At 41.9% G+C, this 15,464-nt stretch overlaps 1 protein-coding gene across 1 annotated transcript; it reads left to right on the top strand.

Annotated features, from left to right (window-relative positions):
* Positions 1 to 3,975: 3,975 nt before the first annotated feature.
* LOC120553142 (trichohyalin-like) lies at positions 3,976 to 9,523 on the top strand. The gene is made up of 4 exons (XM_039791230.1): positions 3,976 to 4,043; positions 6,236 to 7,368; positions 7,855 to 8,736; positions 9,225 to 9,523. The coding sequence occupies exons 2-4, from the start codon at positions 6,276 to 6,278 to the stop codon at positions 9,452 to 9,454; spliced, it is 2,205 nt and encodes a 734-aa protein (XP_039647164.1). The 5' UTR covers positions 3,976 to 4,043; positions 6,236 to 6,275; the 3' UTR covers positions 9,455 to 9,523.
* The last annotated feature ends 5,941 nt before the right edge of the window (positions 9,524 to 15,464 follow it).

A 15,464-nucleotide genomic window follows, 5' to 3' on the forward strand; every position in this document is an offset into this window, starting at 1 on the left:
CACTTACAGTAACAGCACATTATTAGTTTTATTTGAACGTATTCAGTTTCTAATATGACAATGCATGTTATTGTACACAGCGAGGAGGAAGTGTCAGAGCAGGATGGCAACGGCTCAGCCTGATTACAGCTCTTCAGATGAAGATAACTTGGAGGTAGACTTTGTATAACTAAATAAGGTGACATGTTATCCACTTTTCAGCCCATTTCCCTCTGGCAAAGTTTGTATGCCATCTTTACACTCAAAATCAGTTAAAAATCCTTTGCCCCAAAAGTTGCCAGTAAAACATGTCTATCTGACAATTCCTATTGGATGAAATGCATTCCTGAGATGGCACATGCTGTCACAGCATGAACAGAAACATGAATGAGGTTAGTAATATGTAAAACGTTAATGTTTAACAGTAACTTTATTCTACAACATGATTTTTCAACCAGTAGTCATGGAATTGAATGACAACTAGGCCGACTAAAGCTTTGTCTGTCCTGACAGTACTATAATGAGGGATTCTTTCACTCTGGTGACTGTCTTTACAGCCATCTGAAGGCAGCATTTCTTTGGAGAGGGGGAGGGGAAGACGTCCTGGGCCACTATCCAAGTTTAGGAAATCGCCCCGGTCTACTATAACGTTATTCGATAGAAATATTGCCGTAACGTTAGTGTTTAACAAATAAAATAGCCTAATTTAAAAGGCCTCCGAGTAACGTTAACGTAGGTCGAGGACGGAGATTTGACCGAGACACTGACATTTAGCTAACTAACGTTAGCTAGCGGTAGGGGCTGGTACCACTTTATACAGAGATGAGTGCGCCTGAGCCAAGGGCGTCCAAAAAGTGATTAACTGCTATGAGAGTTGTGTCTTATAACTCCCGTGGTCTGCAGCTTGGCCAGGACTCTCTTTGAGAATGCTGATGTGGTGTGTTTGCAAGAGACTTTTTTAGCTATTCAAGATCTGGATAAACTTAACATTGTGCATTATGATTTCCATGGGGCAGGGGAATCTACGACAGACTTAAACACCAGAATTCTGCGTGGCAGGATCCCAGGAGGTGTGGCCATATTCTGGCACAAGAAACTTGACCCTTTGGCCACTGTGATCAGGTTAGATGTGGACTGGTGCATAGGAATTAAGGTGTTGCATAATAAGAATGTTTTTATAATCTTAAATGTATACACTCCTTATGAATTTCACAAAAATGAGAATGCGAACTTGAATAAGCTTGCTATTATAGGGTCTTACATAAGGGAAAGTGAATATACATCCATATTTGTCTTGGCATACTACATCCTGGTTGGACCATTGTATGTCTACAGCTGATGCACATGATTGTATAAAGGAGGCTGAGATCCTATATGGTTTGGCCACAGCAGACCATATTCCTGTCTCTATGTCCATAAATATTAAGGGTCTACCTGAGCTTGTTTGTAGTGACAGCCATAAACCAGGTGAGATACTGGACTGGACAAGGCTCACAGAAGATGACCTGCAATATTACAGGTTATTGACTGCTGTGCACTTGACAAATATTGAGTTACCTGTTGATGCAATTATGTGTGTGGATGGCAGCTGTAAGAATGTAAGTCATAATAATGACCTATGTGCAATGTATGATAGAATTGTGAACTGTTTAGTTGTTGGAAGTAAACCACTAAGAAGTAAAGTGGTGAAACAACATATTGTAAGACCAGGGTGGAATGACTATGTCCATGATGTTCATATGGAGGCAAGAGATGCATTTAGAAGATGGGTCTTAGCAGGCAAACCTATGCATGGCCCAGTCTGTGAGCATAAGGTACGGTCTAAAGCTAGGTTCAAATATGCTGTGCGTTTTATAAAAGGAAATGAGCAGACTATGAGGGCGAACTCTAGTATTGATGGCATTACTGAACCAGAAAACATTGCAGAGCAATGGAGGAGACACTATGAGAACATTTTTAACTGTGTGAATAGTGATGTGTTTAACATAGGAGAGATACCTCACAGTGATGGTGTAGTCATCAGGCCGGAGGAAGTCTGTTATGCTATTGACAAACTTAAAATGAACAAAGCCTGTGGGCAGGATAGAATAACAGCAGAACATCTGAAATACGCTGGTCAAAGTATTTCAGTTTTACTTGCTCTATGCTTTTCTGGCTTAATGAAGCATGGCATACTTCCTGGATCCATGTTATCTGTCTTGCTAGTACCTGTAGTTAAAAATAAGACTGGTAAAGTAACTAGCATAGATAACTATAGACCTATTGCACTTGCAAGTATACTATCCTAGGTGCTAGAGGGGATCCTTATGGATAGGCTTGCAGAATACATAGCGTCAACAGATAATCAGTTTGGTTTTAAGAACAAGCATGGAACTGATCTGTGTATTTATGCATTAAAGAAATTGTCCATAGGTACAGATCACGCAATAGCACAGTCTTCATGTGTTTCCTGGATGCGTCAAAGGCTTTTGATCGTATCAATCATGGGAAACTGTTTGGTAAACTACATGAGCGTGGTGTCCCCTCTAACTTAATCAGGATACTGCAGTTCTGGTACTCTCACCAAACTATGCAAGTCAGGTGGGGGATGAGTTTGTCAACCCCATTTTATGTCTCCAATGGAGTGCGGCAGGGCGGAATTCTGTCTGCGCTACTATTCAACCTGTACATGGATGATTTATCTAGGGAGTTAAAGGGCTGTAGAACTGGCTGCTTGGTGGGGGATAGTCTCATTAATCATATGCTTTATGCTGATGATTTGGTGGTACTGTCTCCCTCTAGTACTGGCCTGCAGCAACTTCTTAGAATATGTTCTCAATAAGGACTAATGTTTGATATAATATTTAACTCTATGAAGAGTGTAGTACTGATTGCCAGAACCAAGGAGGATATGAAGTGTGTCTATCCTTCTTTCTCATTGGCAGGTGAACCACTAGAGGTTGTAACGAAAGTTAAATATCTGGGACGTGATAAGAGATGACCTTTGTGATGATGATGTGCAGCGTCAGTGTGGAAAACTGTATGGGCAGGCAAACATGCTGGCATGCAAATTCCACATGTGCATACCCCTGATGTAAAAATCTCACTCTTCAAAGCCTATTGCACTCCACTGTATACTGCCCACCTGTGGTGTAATTTTAGAGAGTCGAAAATGAAAAAACTTCAAGTGGCTTACAATGATGCACTGAGAATTGTGCTTAAAATTCCTAGGTGGAGTAGTGCCAGTGAAATGTTTGTGTCTAACAATGTGCCCACTTTTAACGCTGTTTTAAGAAATTGTATGTACAGATTGATGTGCAGACTGACAGGGTCTAGAATATGATCATTCTGTCCATAGTTGATGTTTCTAAGAGTGACACAAGGTACACATCTTGCTTTTGGAAACATTGGACTCAAAGCCTTTTATATGTTTTATATATGATGCCTCATCGGCACCATTCTTACATGTTTTGTATTGTTTTATATATATACATATATATATGTATTTTGTTGTCTCTATGGACCTCTGTGTCTTGAATAAAGTTGATTGATTGATTGATTGAACGATTAGTGGTAACTTTAATGTTAACTTTACCTGTCAACAGGACTTAGCTAGCTAGCTAGCTTTAGTTGATACCATTAGCTTTTCCCAAACGATTAAACAAATCAACTGGGCAGTACAAACAGTGAGTGTAATGAAGAATGAATTATTTCAGGCTTACTAAAAATATAAGCAGTGAGTGTTATAAAGAATTATTTCATTCAGACTTACCAGAAATACTGTAGGCTACAATCACCGGAGACCTCCGTTCGTTGACCGCGGCGCAGCGACAGGTTCAGCTTTGAATGTCGGCGTGTGATTGGTAGGCGGTCGGCGAATCCTACGTTTCCAATTGGTAGTCTGCAGTTAAACGGAGCGATTTAATTGGGGGAGTCTACGGTCAGTCGACGAATCAGAACACGTAACTAAACGTAGACTTTGCTGAACGGTAGACTCAACCTCTGCTTTTATTTAAAATCAAAAACATAACAAAACAGAACTACAGTGGAACACAGAGTTCCTTTCAACACAATCCTTTGGAGAGGTAAGTCGCACTTTACAGCAGAGCTAAAACTACTTTTTTACTCAACTCTTTCTGTTAACTAGAGCCGTATTTTGTTAGGGAAGGCGTATGTTAACTTTCCTCACATGTTTCTGTCAAATAAATATCTTTTATTATCAGTTATATTCCAGCTATCATATGTGCTGTCTGTGATCAGGAGATGCAAATGCATTTTGTCTCTTGCACAAAACAATTTTAATTATTAAATGTTGCATTACCTGTTACCTAAATTGCATGTGGACAAAATTGACTGCATGTGTAGCTAGTGTTTCCTTGCACTCAAGGACACTTTAAATTGACCAAAGAGTAGAAGTAACTTCTATAATCTTTGAATTGACTAAGAGGTTTGCAGTACCTGCACTTGTGACATTCTGCAGCTTCTATCACAGATCACAGGTGAATTAATGATTATTTCTCAAACGTATGACTAAATACGTCCTGTTTTAAAATTATCTGTGGGTTGTTGATCTAAAACAAAAATGTCTTGTTGTGTTACAGTGAAGGTATATTTTGAGCTAGCTAGCTAGTCGTAGAAAACATTGCTTTCATTGTAGTGTTTTTATTCTTTGTTTTATTCTTACTTAATAGTAGAAATATTGTCTAATATTATCATTCCCACTGTAGCCCAGTGACGGACTGGCCATCCTCTATGGGCTGCTACTGATAAAAAAATATATATAATAATAAAATAATATCAATAATTTGTCTTATTTTTCAAAAAGTTATTTTGCATAGTTATTTTTCAAAAAGTCATTTTTCAAAAAGTTATTTTGCATAGTTATTTTTCAAAAAGTTATTTTTCAAAAAGTTATTTTTCAAAAAGTCATTTTTCAAAAAGTTATTTTGCATAGTTATTTTTCAAAAAGTTATTTTTCAAAAAGTTATTTTTCAAAAAGTTATTTTTCAAAAAGTTATTTTTCAAAAAGTTATTTTTATTCGCGATCTATGTAGAAAAACAACATTACCCACAATCCTAAGCGTTGCAATGACGTCATTGTTAGGTCCAAGTCGCCGTTGCCATGGAAATGTTTTCAGTACCATGTACCCGTGAACGGCGAGAGCGAGCAACTACAATATATAGAAGTCTATGATAGTTTCAAAAAATGTTTTTAGCTCCGAATCCATTATCACCGACCACCACCAAGAGAAAAGAAAATGAATCGCGGCACGAAATGACCAAAGGGGGGAGTCGAGAAAAAGAGAGAGAAAACAAAGAAAGTTGGCTTCGGGTGAAAAATATGCTAAATTAAGTGATTTATTTTCCAAACAAAAAGAGTGTGTTGCTTCAGATAATAGTAACGTTAGCAGCTGCATATTTTGGTGAAACTGTTGTAATTTGAACTGTGGCCGTGCATTGCTCTTTCCGTGTTTTGGTGGAGCTGTTATATTATGCAGCTAGCTAGCTAGCTACTGTTCTTTAACGACGAGCCGTTGTATTTGCGGTGGCTGTGCCTTTAGTGGAGCGTATCATGTCGTAGCACCGCCACCTAGCTAGCTAGTGGTCTGCAGATGCTTTAAGATGTTAAACTGTTGTCGGCACATTTTTGCTTTTTATGTTGTTGTTTTTTGGTATGTTTTATGACATTTGTGCACTGACGTTGGTGCATAGAAATAAAATGGCATGAACATGAAGTTAATTTGACTAATTTAGCGGCTGGCTCTCTGCCTACGCTAACATGGCAATGATACACCTTTCTTCTACGTTGATTTGAATGGAAATGGCCTTTCTATCTATTTTTATTTCTATGGGTTGGTGTGGTCTGAAAATAGGGCCTGTGTGTTGCTAATGCCAAAGGCCGTTTTTTGATTATAGTCCTTCACTGCTGTAGCCTAGTTGCAGCTATAGTATGTCAATGGATATATGTACTGTTTATGTGTCTGACATACATTAATACTTGATTGATTTATTTGAAAGTACATTATACTGTAGTCTGAAGTCTATATAATATAATATAATTATTATTATTATTCTAAGTGATATTTGTGGCAGAACTTTTGCATTTTTTTTATGAAGCACAGTGCAATAATGATGTGTGACCAGATAAATATTTCTCAGTTTATTTAAGTTCAGTTAGAAGGTTTAGTTAAGTGAAATAACTTGCTTAGTGCTTGAAACAATAATGTGATTATCAGTGAAGTAATTGCTGTGTGTGTTTGTGTGTTTGTACTTGCAGTTTGACAACGCCAGTATACAAACGAGAAATCATTGAGAAAATGTTTAGATCCATTTTTGGACTAAAATTATTTACAAGACCTCGGTCTTCAAGAGATATGGACTCTTCTACGAAGAAGTCCAAACGAAGGAGTGAGAGACCTTCATCTCCTGAAGACCTCAACCCTCCGACCATCTTGAGGGAGCACAGACGAAGGGGTGAGAGACCTTCGTCTAGTGGAGGCACCAACCCTTCTACCATCATGAAGGACCACAGGGAAAGGGGTGAGGGCCCTTTGTCTTGTGGAGAAAACCAGCCCTCTACCACCAGGCAGCAAGAACGAAGGGATGTGACATCTTTGTTCATCGTGGGCACCAACCCTTCTACCATCATGAAGGAGCGCAGGGGAAAGGGTGAGAGCCCTTTGTCTTGTGCGGAACACAAGCCCTCTACCACCAGGCAGCACGTACGAAGGGGTGAGAGCCCTTCCTCTTCATCAACTGAAGACAAGCAGCCTTCTACTTCAAGGCGGCAGCAAGCATGGAGAGGTGAGAGCCCTTCGTCTTCCTCTTCTGAAGATGACCAGTGTTCTACCACCAGGCAGAGAGTACGAAGGTTTGAGAGCCCTTCCTCTTCATCCTCTGAAGACGAGCAGCTTTCTACTCCAAGGTGGCAGCAAGCATGGAGGGGTGAGAGCCCTTCGTTGTCATCTTCTGAAGATGACCAGCCCTCTACCACCAGGCTGCTAGTACGAAGGGATGTGAGCTCTCTGTTCATCGTGGGCACCAACCCTTCTACCATCACGAAGGAGCGCAGGCAAAGGGGTAAGGGCCCTTTGTCTTGTGCAGAAAATCAGCCCTCTACCACCAGGCAGCAAGTACGAAGGTTTGAGAGTCCTTCGTCGTCATCTTCTGAAGATGACCAGCGTTCTACCACCAGGCAGCAAGAAAGAAGGGCTGAGAGTTTGGAGGAGGAGGGTTTAAAAAGAGAAAGAGAGAGGTGTGAAGAGATGAAGAGAAAGAACGAGGAGAAGGAGAGGAAAACGTTTAGTCTGCGTTCAAGAATGTACATTTGGTGGCTCAGTTGCAAGATAGACAACATTGCCAGGGACATCCAATCGACCTTTATGGATGAGAGCTACCTCCTGCGTCTTAGTAAGAAAATAAACTTACATTTTGTCTCATAAAATGTCATACAGGTATATGTATCACCTCCTTTTAGATCACAGTAGATCAGTGGTGGAACAAGTACATTTCTTCACTAGTAAAAGTTCCAACACCACTATGTAAAAAAAAAAAAAAAAAAGAACTCCATTACAAGTAAAAGTCCTTCATTTAAAGTCCTAAAAAGTGAAATTATTATTCACTAAATTCATTGAAAGTAAGTAAAAGTAGTCGGAAAACCAGCCCATGTGACTAATACAGGCTAATTACATTACATTGAACCGTTACAATGAAACACACAAGGTGTGTTAATTAGAGGTGTTAGCTAAGATAGCTCTTATCTCACTTATGGCGCCAGGCTAACATGTATTTTTAACAACTTGGAACAAAACAAATATGTTGACTATTTCCTTTTGGGAGGGGTGTGAGTGTACAACTGGACTCCAGACTTAACCTTTCATATGCTTTTGGTTACAGATCTCAGAAATCCAGAGAAAATGGCAGAAAAAGAACGGCTGCATGACCTAAGGAGGGAGCTGGTCTTGTACAAACGCAGACAAGAATTTAAGTTGGAGAGGGAAGTGAGGAAGCAAAGACTGAAGGCAATGGAGCGCAGGCGAAAGGGTGAGAGCCCTTTGTCTTGTGAGGAAAACACGCCCTCTACCACCAGGCAGCAAGAACAAAGGGCTGAGAGCCCTTCCTCTTCATCTTCAGAAGACAGGCAACCTTCTACTCAAAGGTGGCAGCAAGCACGAAGGGGTGAGAGCCCTTCGTCTTCATCTTCTGAAGACGATGAGCCTTCTACCACAAGGAGGCAGCAACAACGAAGTCCTTTGTCCTTCGTAGACATCAACCTTCCTACCACCTTCAGGCAGAATGGAGGAATTGGTGAGAACCATTTGCCCTGCATTGACATTGACCAGCCTACCATCTGGTGGGAGCACGTACGAAGGGGTGAGAGACCTTTGCCTCGTGGAGATTTCAACCCTCCAAACACCTTGAGGCCAGACGGACAAAGTGGTGACAGCCCTTCCTCTACATCTTCGTCTTCTGAAGACGACGAGGCTTCTACCACAAGGAGGCAGCAAGAAAGAAGGGCTAATAGCCCTTTATCTATCTATCTGGGTGCAAGAAAGGAGAGAGAGTTCATTGAAAGAGAAAAGCAGCGTTTGGAGGAGGAGAGTTTAAAAAGAGAAAGAGAGAGGTGTGAAGAGATGAAGAGAAAGAACGAGGAGAAGGAGAGGAAAACGTTTAGTCTGCGTTCAAGAATGTACATTTGGTGGCTCAATTGCAAGATAGACCGCATTGCCAGGGACATCCAGTCGACCTTTATGGATGAGAGCTACCGCATGCTTCATGGTAAGAAAGTAAACTTACATTTTGTCACATAAAATGTCATACAGGTATATGTATCGCCTCCTTTTAGATCACAGTAGATCAGTGGGGGAACAAGTATTCAATTTCTTCACTAGTAAAAGTTCCAACACCACTATGTAAAAAAAAAAAAAAAAAGAACTCCATTACAAGTAAAAGTCCTTCATTTAAAGTCCTAAAAAGTGAAATTATTATTCACTAAATTCATTGAAAGTAAATAAAAGTAGTCAGAAAACCAGCCCATGTGACTAATACAGGCTAATTACATTACATTGAACCGTTACAATGAAACACACAAGGTGTGTTAATTAGAGGTGTTAGCTAAGATAGCTCTTATCTCACTTATGGCGCCAGGCCAACATATATTTTTAACAACTTGGAACAAAACAAATATGTTGACTATTTCCTTTTGGGAGGGGTGTGAGTGTACAACTGGACTCCAGACTTAACCTTTCATATGCTTTTGGTTACAGATCTCAGAAATCCAGAGAAAATGGCAGAAAAAGAACGGCTGATTCACCGAAGGAGGGAGCTGATCGTGTACAAACGCAGACAAGAATTTAAGTTGGAGAGGGAAGTGAGGAAGCAAAGACTGAAGGCAATGGAGCGCAGGCGAAAGGGTGAGAGCCCTTTGTCTTGTGCAAAAAACAAGCCGAACACCTATCCTAATTTAGCTTTGGTTAGGTTCTGGCAGAGACCTTAGGGTTAGGGTTAGACCCTAAAGACAGTAGAAAGAAGAAAGTAAGGCAAGAATAGGTTGAAAATAGTAATAAAAACTTATAAAAAAAAAACACAGTAGAAAGAAGGAAGGCAACACTAGGGCAACAAAAGTGAAAAATTCAAATAGCCTAAGCGACAAACTTCGAAAAAAGCAGAATAAAACTTTGAAAAAAGAGACAAAAACTTTTAAGAAGGGCGCCCGGATAGCTCAGTTGGTAGAGCGCGCGCCCATATATAGAGGTTTACTCCTCGATGCGGCGGGCCAGGGTTCAACTCCGACCTGCAGCCCTTCGCTGCAGGTCATTCCCCCCCTCTCTCTTCCCTTTCATGTCTTCAGCTGTCCTGTAGAAATAAAGGCTGAAAATGCCCCAAAAAATTATCTTTAAAAAAATAACTTTGAAGAAAAAAAGACAGTAGAAAAAAGTAAGGAAGAAAGGCAAGAATAGGTCAAAACAAACGACAAAACCTTAAAAAAAAGGTGACAAACTTCAGAAACAACAAAAGCTTTGAAAAAACGACAAAAAGAGTAGAAGTAACTACAGTCTTATAACTGAAAAACATTTTGCAAAAAATGTCACGTACTCCCTGCAGTTCTCCAAAGTACCCCTAGGGGGACACGTACCCCCTTTTGAGAAACACTGGATTAGATCAGTGGATCACAGGTGGAGTGGGTCCTGAGTCCCGGGGAGACTTAATAATAGATTTAATAATAGATTTTATTTGTAATGCACTTTACATTTGGAGTAAATCTCAAAGTGCTACAGTTAAGATCGTAAAAGCATGGTAAAAACATCAATATAAAATACAAATAGACTTGCAGGGTTAATTAAAACTCATAAATTCTGCTAAATAGATTAAAATGTTTTTAGTCGTTTTTTAAAAGTCTCAATAGTTTGAGGTGCCCTCAGATGGTCGGGGAGGGCATTCCAGATCGGAGGAGCGGCAGAATCCCCCATGGTGCTGAGCTTAGTCATGGGGAGAAGGAGGCGGTTTGAGTTTGTTGAACGGAGGTATCGAGTTGTAGTTAGAGGGGTGAGTAGTTCTTTCAGATAGGGGGGGGGGGGCACTGGTGGGTAAGGATTATATTCAGTCCTGGCGGAAACAGGAAGCCAGTGAAGTGAATGGAGAACGGGTGTGATGTGGTCGTATTTTCATACTCTCATCAGGATCCTTGCTAGCCTGGCTCCGCCCTCCTACGTACCTCTGCTCAATTTTTCTTTAAGGTCCAATCAGCGAGAACGGCTGAGAACGATGACGTTGAGGTTTGGTAACCTTCGCCGAGTTCTGTAATGGCGGCGGAGAAAGATACGGTCCGTTGTGGCAACGCTGCCGAATATCCAGAAGTTAAAGCCCGAGCAAGAACAATCTTTGCTGAGTGGTGTTGGTGGCCGTGATGTCGTGGCCCCTCCTCCCCACGGGGTTCGGGAACAGTTAGCTTTTCCAGCTCGCTCCGTTAGTGGTGAAGGAGTTGGCCAAGGCTAACGCTAGCGATGCTAATGCTAAACATAAGCCGATAGTTGTCGGTCTCCCCTTCTGTTGCACAGGCGCATGACATACGTCACGACCAAACGTTAGCGATTGGTAGGGCAGATCCAGAGTTACCACTTGTCAATGGAGAGAGGCCAGACTCTCTGTACAAATGAAATGGACCAGAGTCTGGTAGGACCAGGCTAGTGTACCAGAGTCTGGTAGGACCAGGTTAATGGACCATAGTCTGGTAGGACCAGGCTAGTGTACCAGAGTCTGGTAGGACCAGGTTAATGTACCAAAGTCTGGTAGGACCAGGCTAATGTACCAGAGTCTGGTAGGACCAGGCTAGTGTATCAGAGTCTGGTAGGACTAGGCTAGTGTACCAGAGTCTGGTAGGACCAGGTTAATGTACCAGAGTCTGGTAGGACCAGGCTAGTGTACCAGAGTCTAGTAGGACCAAGCTAGTGTACCAGAGTCTGGTAGGACCAGGCTAATGTACCAGAGTCTGGTAGGACCAGGCTAATGTACCAGAGTCTGGTAGGACCAGGCTAGTGTACCAGAGTCTGGTAGGACCAGGCTAATGTACCAGAGTCTGGTAGGACCAGGCTAGTGTATCAGAGTCTGGTAGGACCAGGCTAATGTACCAGAGTCTGGTAGGACCAGGCTAGTGTACCAGAGTCTGGTAGGACCAGGCTAGTCTCTGCAGGCTTTTCTTAGGCATCCCGATGAGAAGTGTGTTACAGTAATCCAGTCTGGAGGAGACAAAGGCATGGACCAGTTTTTCAGCATAAGGTGAGTGCCCTCCAGGAGGCGCTACAGGAGCCTCTGTTCCTGCCCCCCTGCTGCTGCTCAATGGTCCTTTTTTTGGTTCCTGCTTCATCATGATGATGATGATGATGATGATGATGAGAACAGGTAAACAGCCGAACCCATTTTATTGTTTCATTGCATTGATTCAGATGTAGATTGTATTCATCTTTTGTTTAAAGTTTTTTATCATAAAGGAGCTTTTTATACTTATCTTTTAAGTTAAAGTAGCAATACCACAGTGTAAAAATACTCCATTAGAAGTAAAAGTACTCATTATAAATAATTGACAATATATGATACATTATGAAAGGGAATTATTATTGCAGATGGTAAGTAAGCAGCATTGTATTGTTGTAGCTAGCCGACAGGTAGCCCATGTCACGCCCCCGGGCGAGATGTGACTTCTGCACGGTGACAGTCTGGTGTGTGTGTGTGTGTGTGTGTGTGTGTGTGTGTGTGTTTTAGTTTATTTCTTCATTTTGTCATGCCTGCTGTGTTTGGTGTGTTTTTTTTGTTTTGTTTTTCTCTGTCTGTCTGTGTTTCTGTTCCCGCCTACATGTTCCACAGAGTGAGGACACGCCCCCCCCCCTGTTGATGCTCCCCACACCTGGTACCAATTCCAATCAGTGCCCCTGCTACTCATCCCGCTCCATCATCTGCCTTCAGATGCCAGTCTGACTTACCCCTCCCTGCTGGATTGTTGCTGACCACTGAGTATGCTTTTTCAGCAGCCTTCCAGAGTTGATCTAGTCTAGTTTCTTGTAGTTGTACTAACCTGTGTGCTCCGCTCCCTGACGGGACTAACTGGAAGATCTCTGTTCTCAGAAATCACCCCCCCTTCAGAGTCCTCTGCTGCCAATTGCCACGCCACGCACTGGACCATCAAGTCTGCAGCCGCACTGAGGAACACAGCCCAGCACCCCCTCTGGCCTCTGCCAGTCCAGCCATCTTCAGACCCAGCACCCCCTCTGCCAGTCCAGCCATCTTCGGACCCAGCACCCCCTCTGCCAGTCCAGCCATCTTCGGACCCAGCACCCCTCAGCCAGTGCAGCCATCTTCGGACCCAGCACCCCCCACTGCCAGTCCAGCCATCTTCAGACCCAGCAACCCCACTGTCAGTCCAGCCATCTTCAGACCCAGCACCCCCTCAGCCAGTCTAGCCATCTTCGGACCCATCACCCCCTCAGCCAGTCCAGCCATCTTCGGACCCAGCACCCCCTCAGCCAGTCCAGCCATCTTCGGACCCAGCACCCCTCAGCCAGTCCAGCCATCTTCGGACCCGCACCCCCTCAGCCAGTCCAGCCATCTTCGGACCCAGCACCCCCTCAGCCAGTCCAGCCATCTTCGGACCCAGCACCCCCTCAGCCAGTCCAGCCATCTTCGGACCCAGCACCCCACTGCCAGTCCAGCCATCTTCAAACCCAGCACCCCCACTGCCAGTCCAGCCATCTTCAAACCCAGCACCCCCACTGCCAGTCCAGCCATCTTATATATATGCACAGCATATAAATCAGTATATACTGTATTCACTTTATCAAATCTTTGGTGCCAGTTGTGTGATTCTTTAACTTTTATTATCATCAAACATCATATTTAATTTGTAAGATTTCTGGATCTTCTGATGAGTTAAAGTAGGGTAAAAAAGTACAATATCTTTTTTAAATGTAGTGGAGGAGATGTAGGAAGTGACATGAGAAGAAAATACTCAAGTGAAGTACAAGTATACCTCAAATATGTACTATACAGTACTTTACCCTCTAAGGTCTAAGCCATCTTTGGTTCTCCTGGTCTCCCTGTGTAGTAGTGCTCGTATAACCTCAACCCTGTTATGTAAAACCAAGTTAGATACATCACTAGCACTAGACTACTGATGTTAAAATAAACAGTACAAACAACTGCAAATATGATATATTCAACAATTATACAACTCATTAAGCACAATTACTCAAAGAATCCAGAATAAAGCCATTATCCTTTTATGTTACTGTGTTTGTGACTCACGACCAAACGTTAGCGATTGGTTATGGCAGATCCAGAGTGGCTCTGGGCAGATCCAATAGTTTTAAACTTTAACAGAGTAGTTACCACTTGTCAATGGAGAGTGGCCAGACTCTCTGTACAAATGAAATGGACCAGAGTCTGGTAGGACCAGGCTAGTGTACCAGAGTCTGGTAGGACCAGGCTAGTGTACCAGAGTCTGGTAGGACCAGGCTAGGTAGAGCCCAGATCGGCTGGAGATCAGAGCCCTGTGGCCATCCATGGTTATGACATCAAGCAGGTGTCCTCCTTTGAATATCTAGGAGTTTATATTGATAATGACCTGAGCTGGCGCACACATGTAACAAATGTCTGTGCCAGAACTCATCAGCGTCTCCACTTCCTGCGCAGACTTAGAGTGTTTGGGGTTTGTAAAAATATCATGTTAATCTTCTATAGAGCAACAATAGAGACAATTCTTCGGTATGGTATTACCAGCTGGTTTGGGAATTTGACAGTCAAATCCAAAACTCAGATTTTTCAATCTGGTTAAAACGGCAGGCAAAATTATGGGAACACCTGCACCCCTCAACTAGGGGTGCAAGATATATCCACTCAGTATCGTTATCGCAATGTCACGCTGCGCAATATTATATCTAGGGGTGCAAGATGTATCAACTCAATATCATTATCGCAATATATAGATAATAAGTGTTGCAATAAGTACGCAATATTTTGTTTATTTTATATTCTCGTCCGTTGGCTGTGTGGCTTAGTTGTGTTTGATTTAGCGCTTGAAACGCTATAATGATCATGTTTCATTGGCTAATTACCGTGCCACTTGCACGAGTTAGTCCACTACGTGACAAACCCTATGGAGCGTACCACGGGTGTGCATATTTCGACAGAGTGACCGTGTAAGTATAGAAATAGACAACAAAATGGAACGAATCAGAGAAGTGAAAGAAAATTTCTCTTTATTTATTTTATACTGTCCAACCAGTAGAACATGTCCTGTTCTGTAGACATGGTCCTTATCTATATATTTTATATTGTCCAATCAGTAAAACATGTCCTGTTCTGTAGACATGGTCCTTATCTATATATTTTATATTGTCCAACCAGTAGAACATGTCCTGTCCTGTAGACATGGTCCTTATCTATATATTTTATATTGTCCAACCAGTAAAACATGTCCTGTTCTGTAGACATGGTCCTTATCTATATATTTTATATTGTCCAATCAGTAGAACATGTCCTGTCCTGTAGACATGGTCCTTATCTATATATTTTATATTGTCCAACCAGTAGAACATGTCCTGTTCTGTAGACATGGTCCTTATCTATATATTTTATATTGTCCAACCAGTAAAACATGTCCTGTCCTGTAGACATGGTCCTTATCTATATATTTTATATTGTCCAACCAGTAAAACATGTCCTGTCCTGTAGACATGGTCCTTATCTATATATTGAATTGATTTATCGGTTGAAATAAACCTTGTGTTGTAAGAAAACTTGTTTAATTTGTTATGAATCTATTTTGATGCGTTTTCCCGTAACTTTCGTAATTTTACATGTTTAAAAATATTGAAATTCATATCGATATCGCAATATCACATTTCGTCAATATCGTGCAACCCTACTCTCAACCCACAGGAGCGTTTTGATCAGGCAACAATCAGGCAGGCTAAGCCCATTCTATCTGATAACTCTCACGGGTTGTCTTCACAGTT

The sequence above is a fragment of the Perca fluviatilis genome, chromosome 23 (genome assembly GCF_010015445.1).
Source record: "Perca fluviatilis chromosome 23, GENO_Pfluv_1.0, whole genome shotgun sequence".
NCBI classification, from domain to species: Eukaryota; Metazoa; Chordata; class Actinopteri; order Perciformes; family Percidae; genus Perca; species Perca fluviatilis.

What these genes read in the sequence shown, in the direction of transcription:
- LOC120553142 (XM_039791230.1), top strand. Translation starts at nt 6,276, where the DNA reads ATGTTTAGATCCATTTTTGGACTAAAATTATTTACAAGACCTCGGTCT. An exon ending in GAGCTACCTCCTGCGTCTTA is followed by an intron (nt 7,369 to 7,854) that starts GTAAGAAAATAA and finishes TTTTGGTTACAG; the next exon opens with ATCTCAGAAATCCAGAGAAA. An exon ending in GAGCTACCGCATGCTTCATG is followed by an intron (nt 8,737 to 9,224) that starts GTAAGAAAGTAA and finishes TTTTGGTTACAG; the next exon opens with ATCTCAGAAATCCAGAGAAA.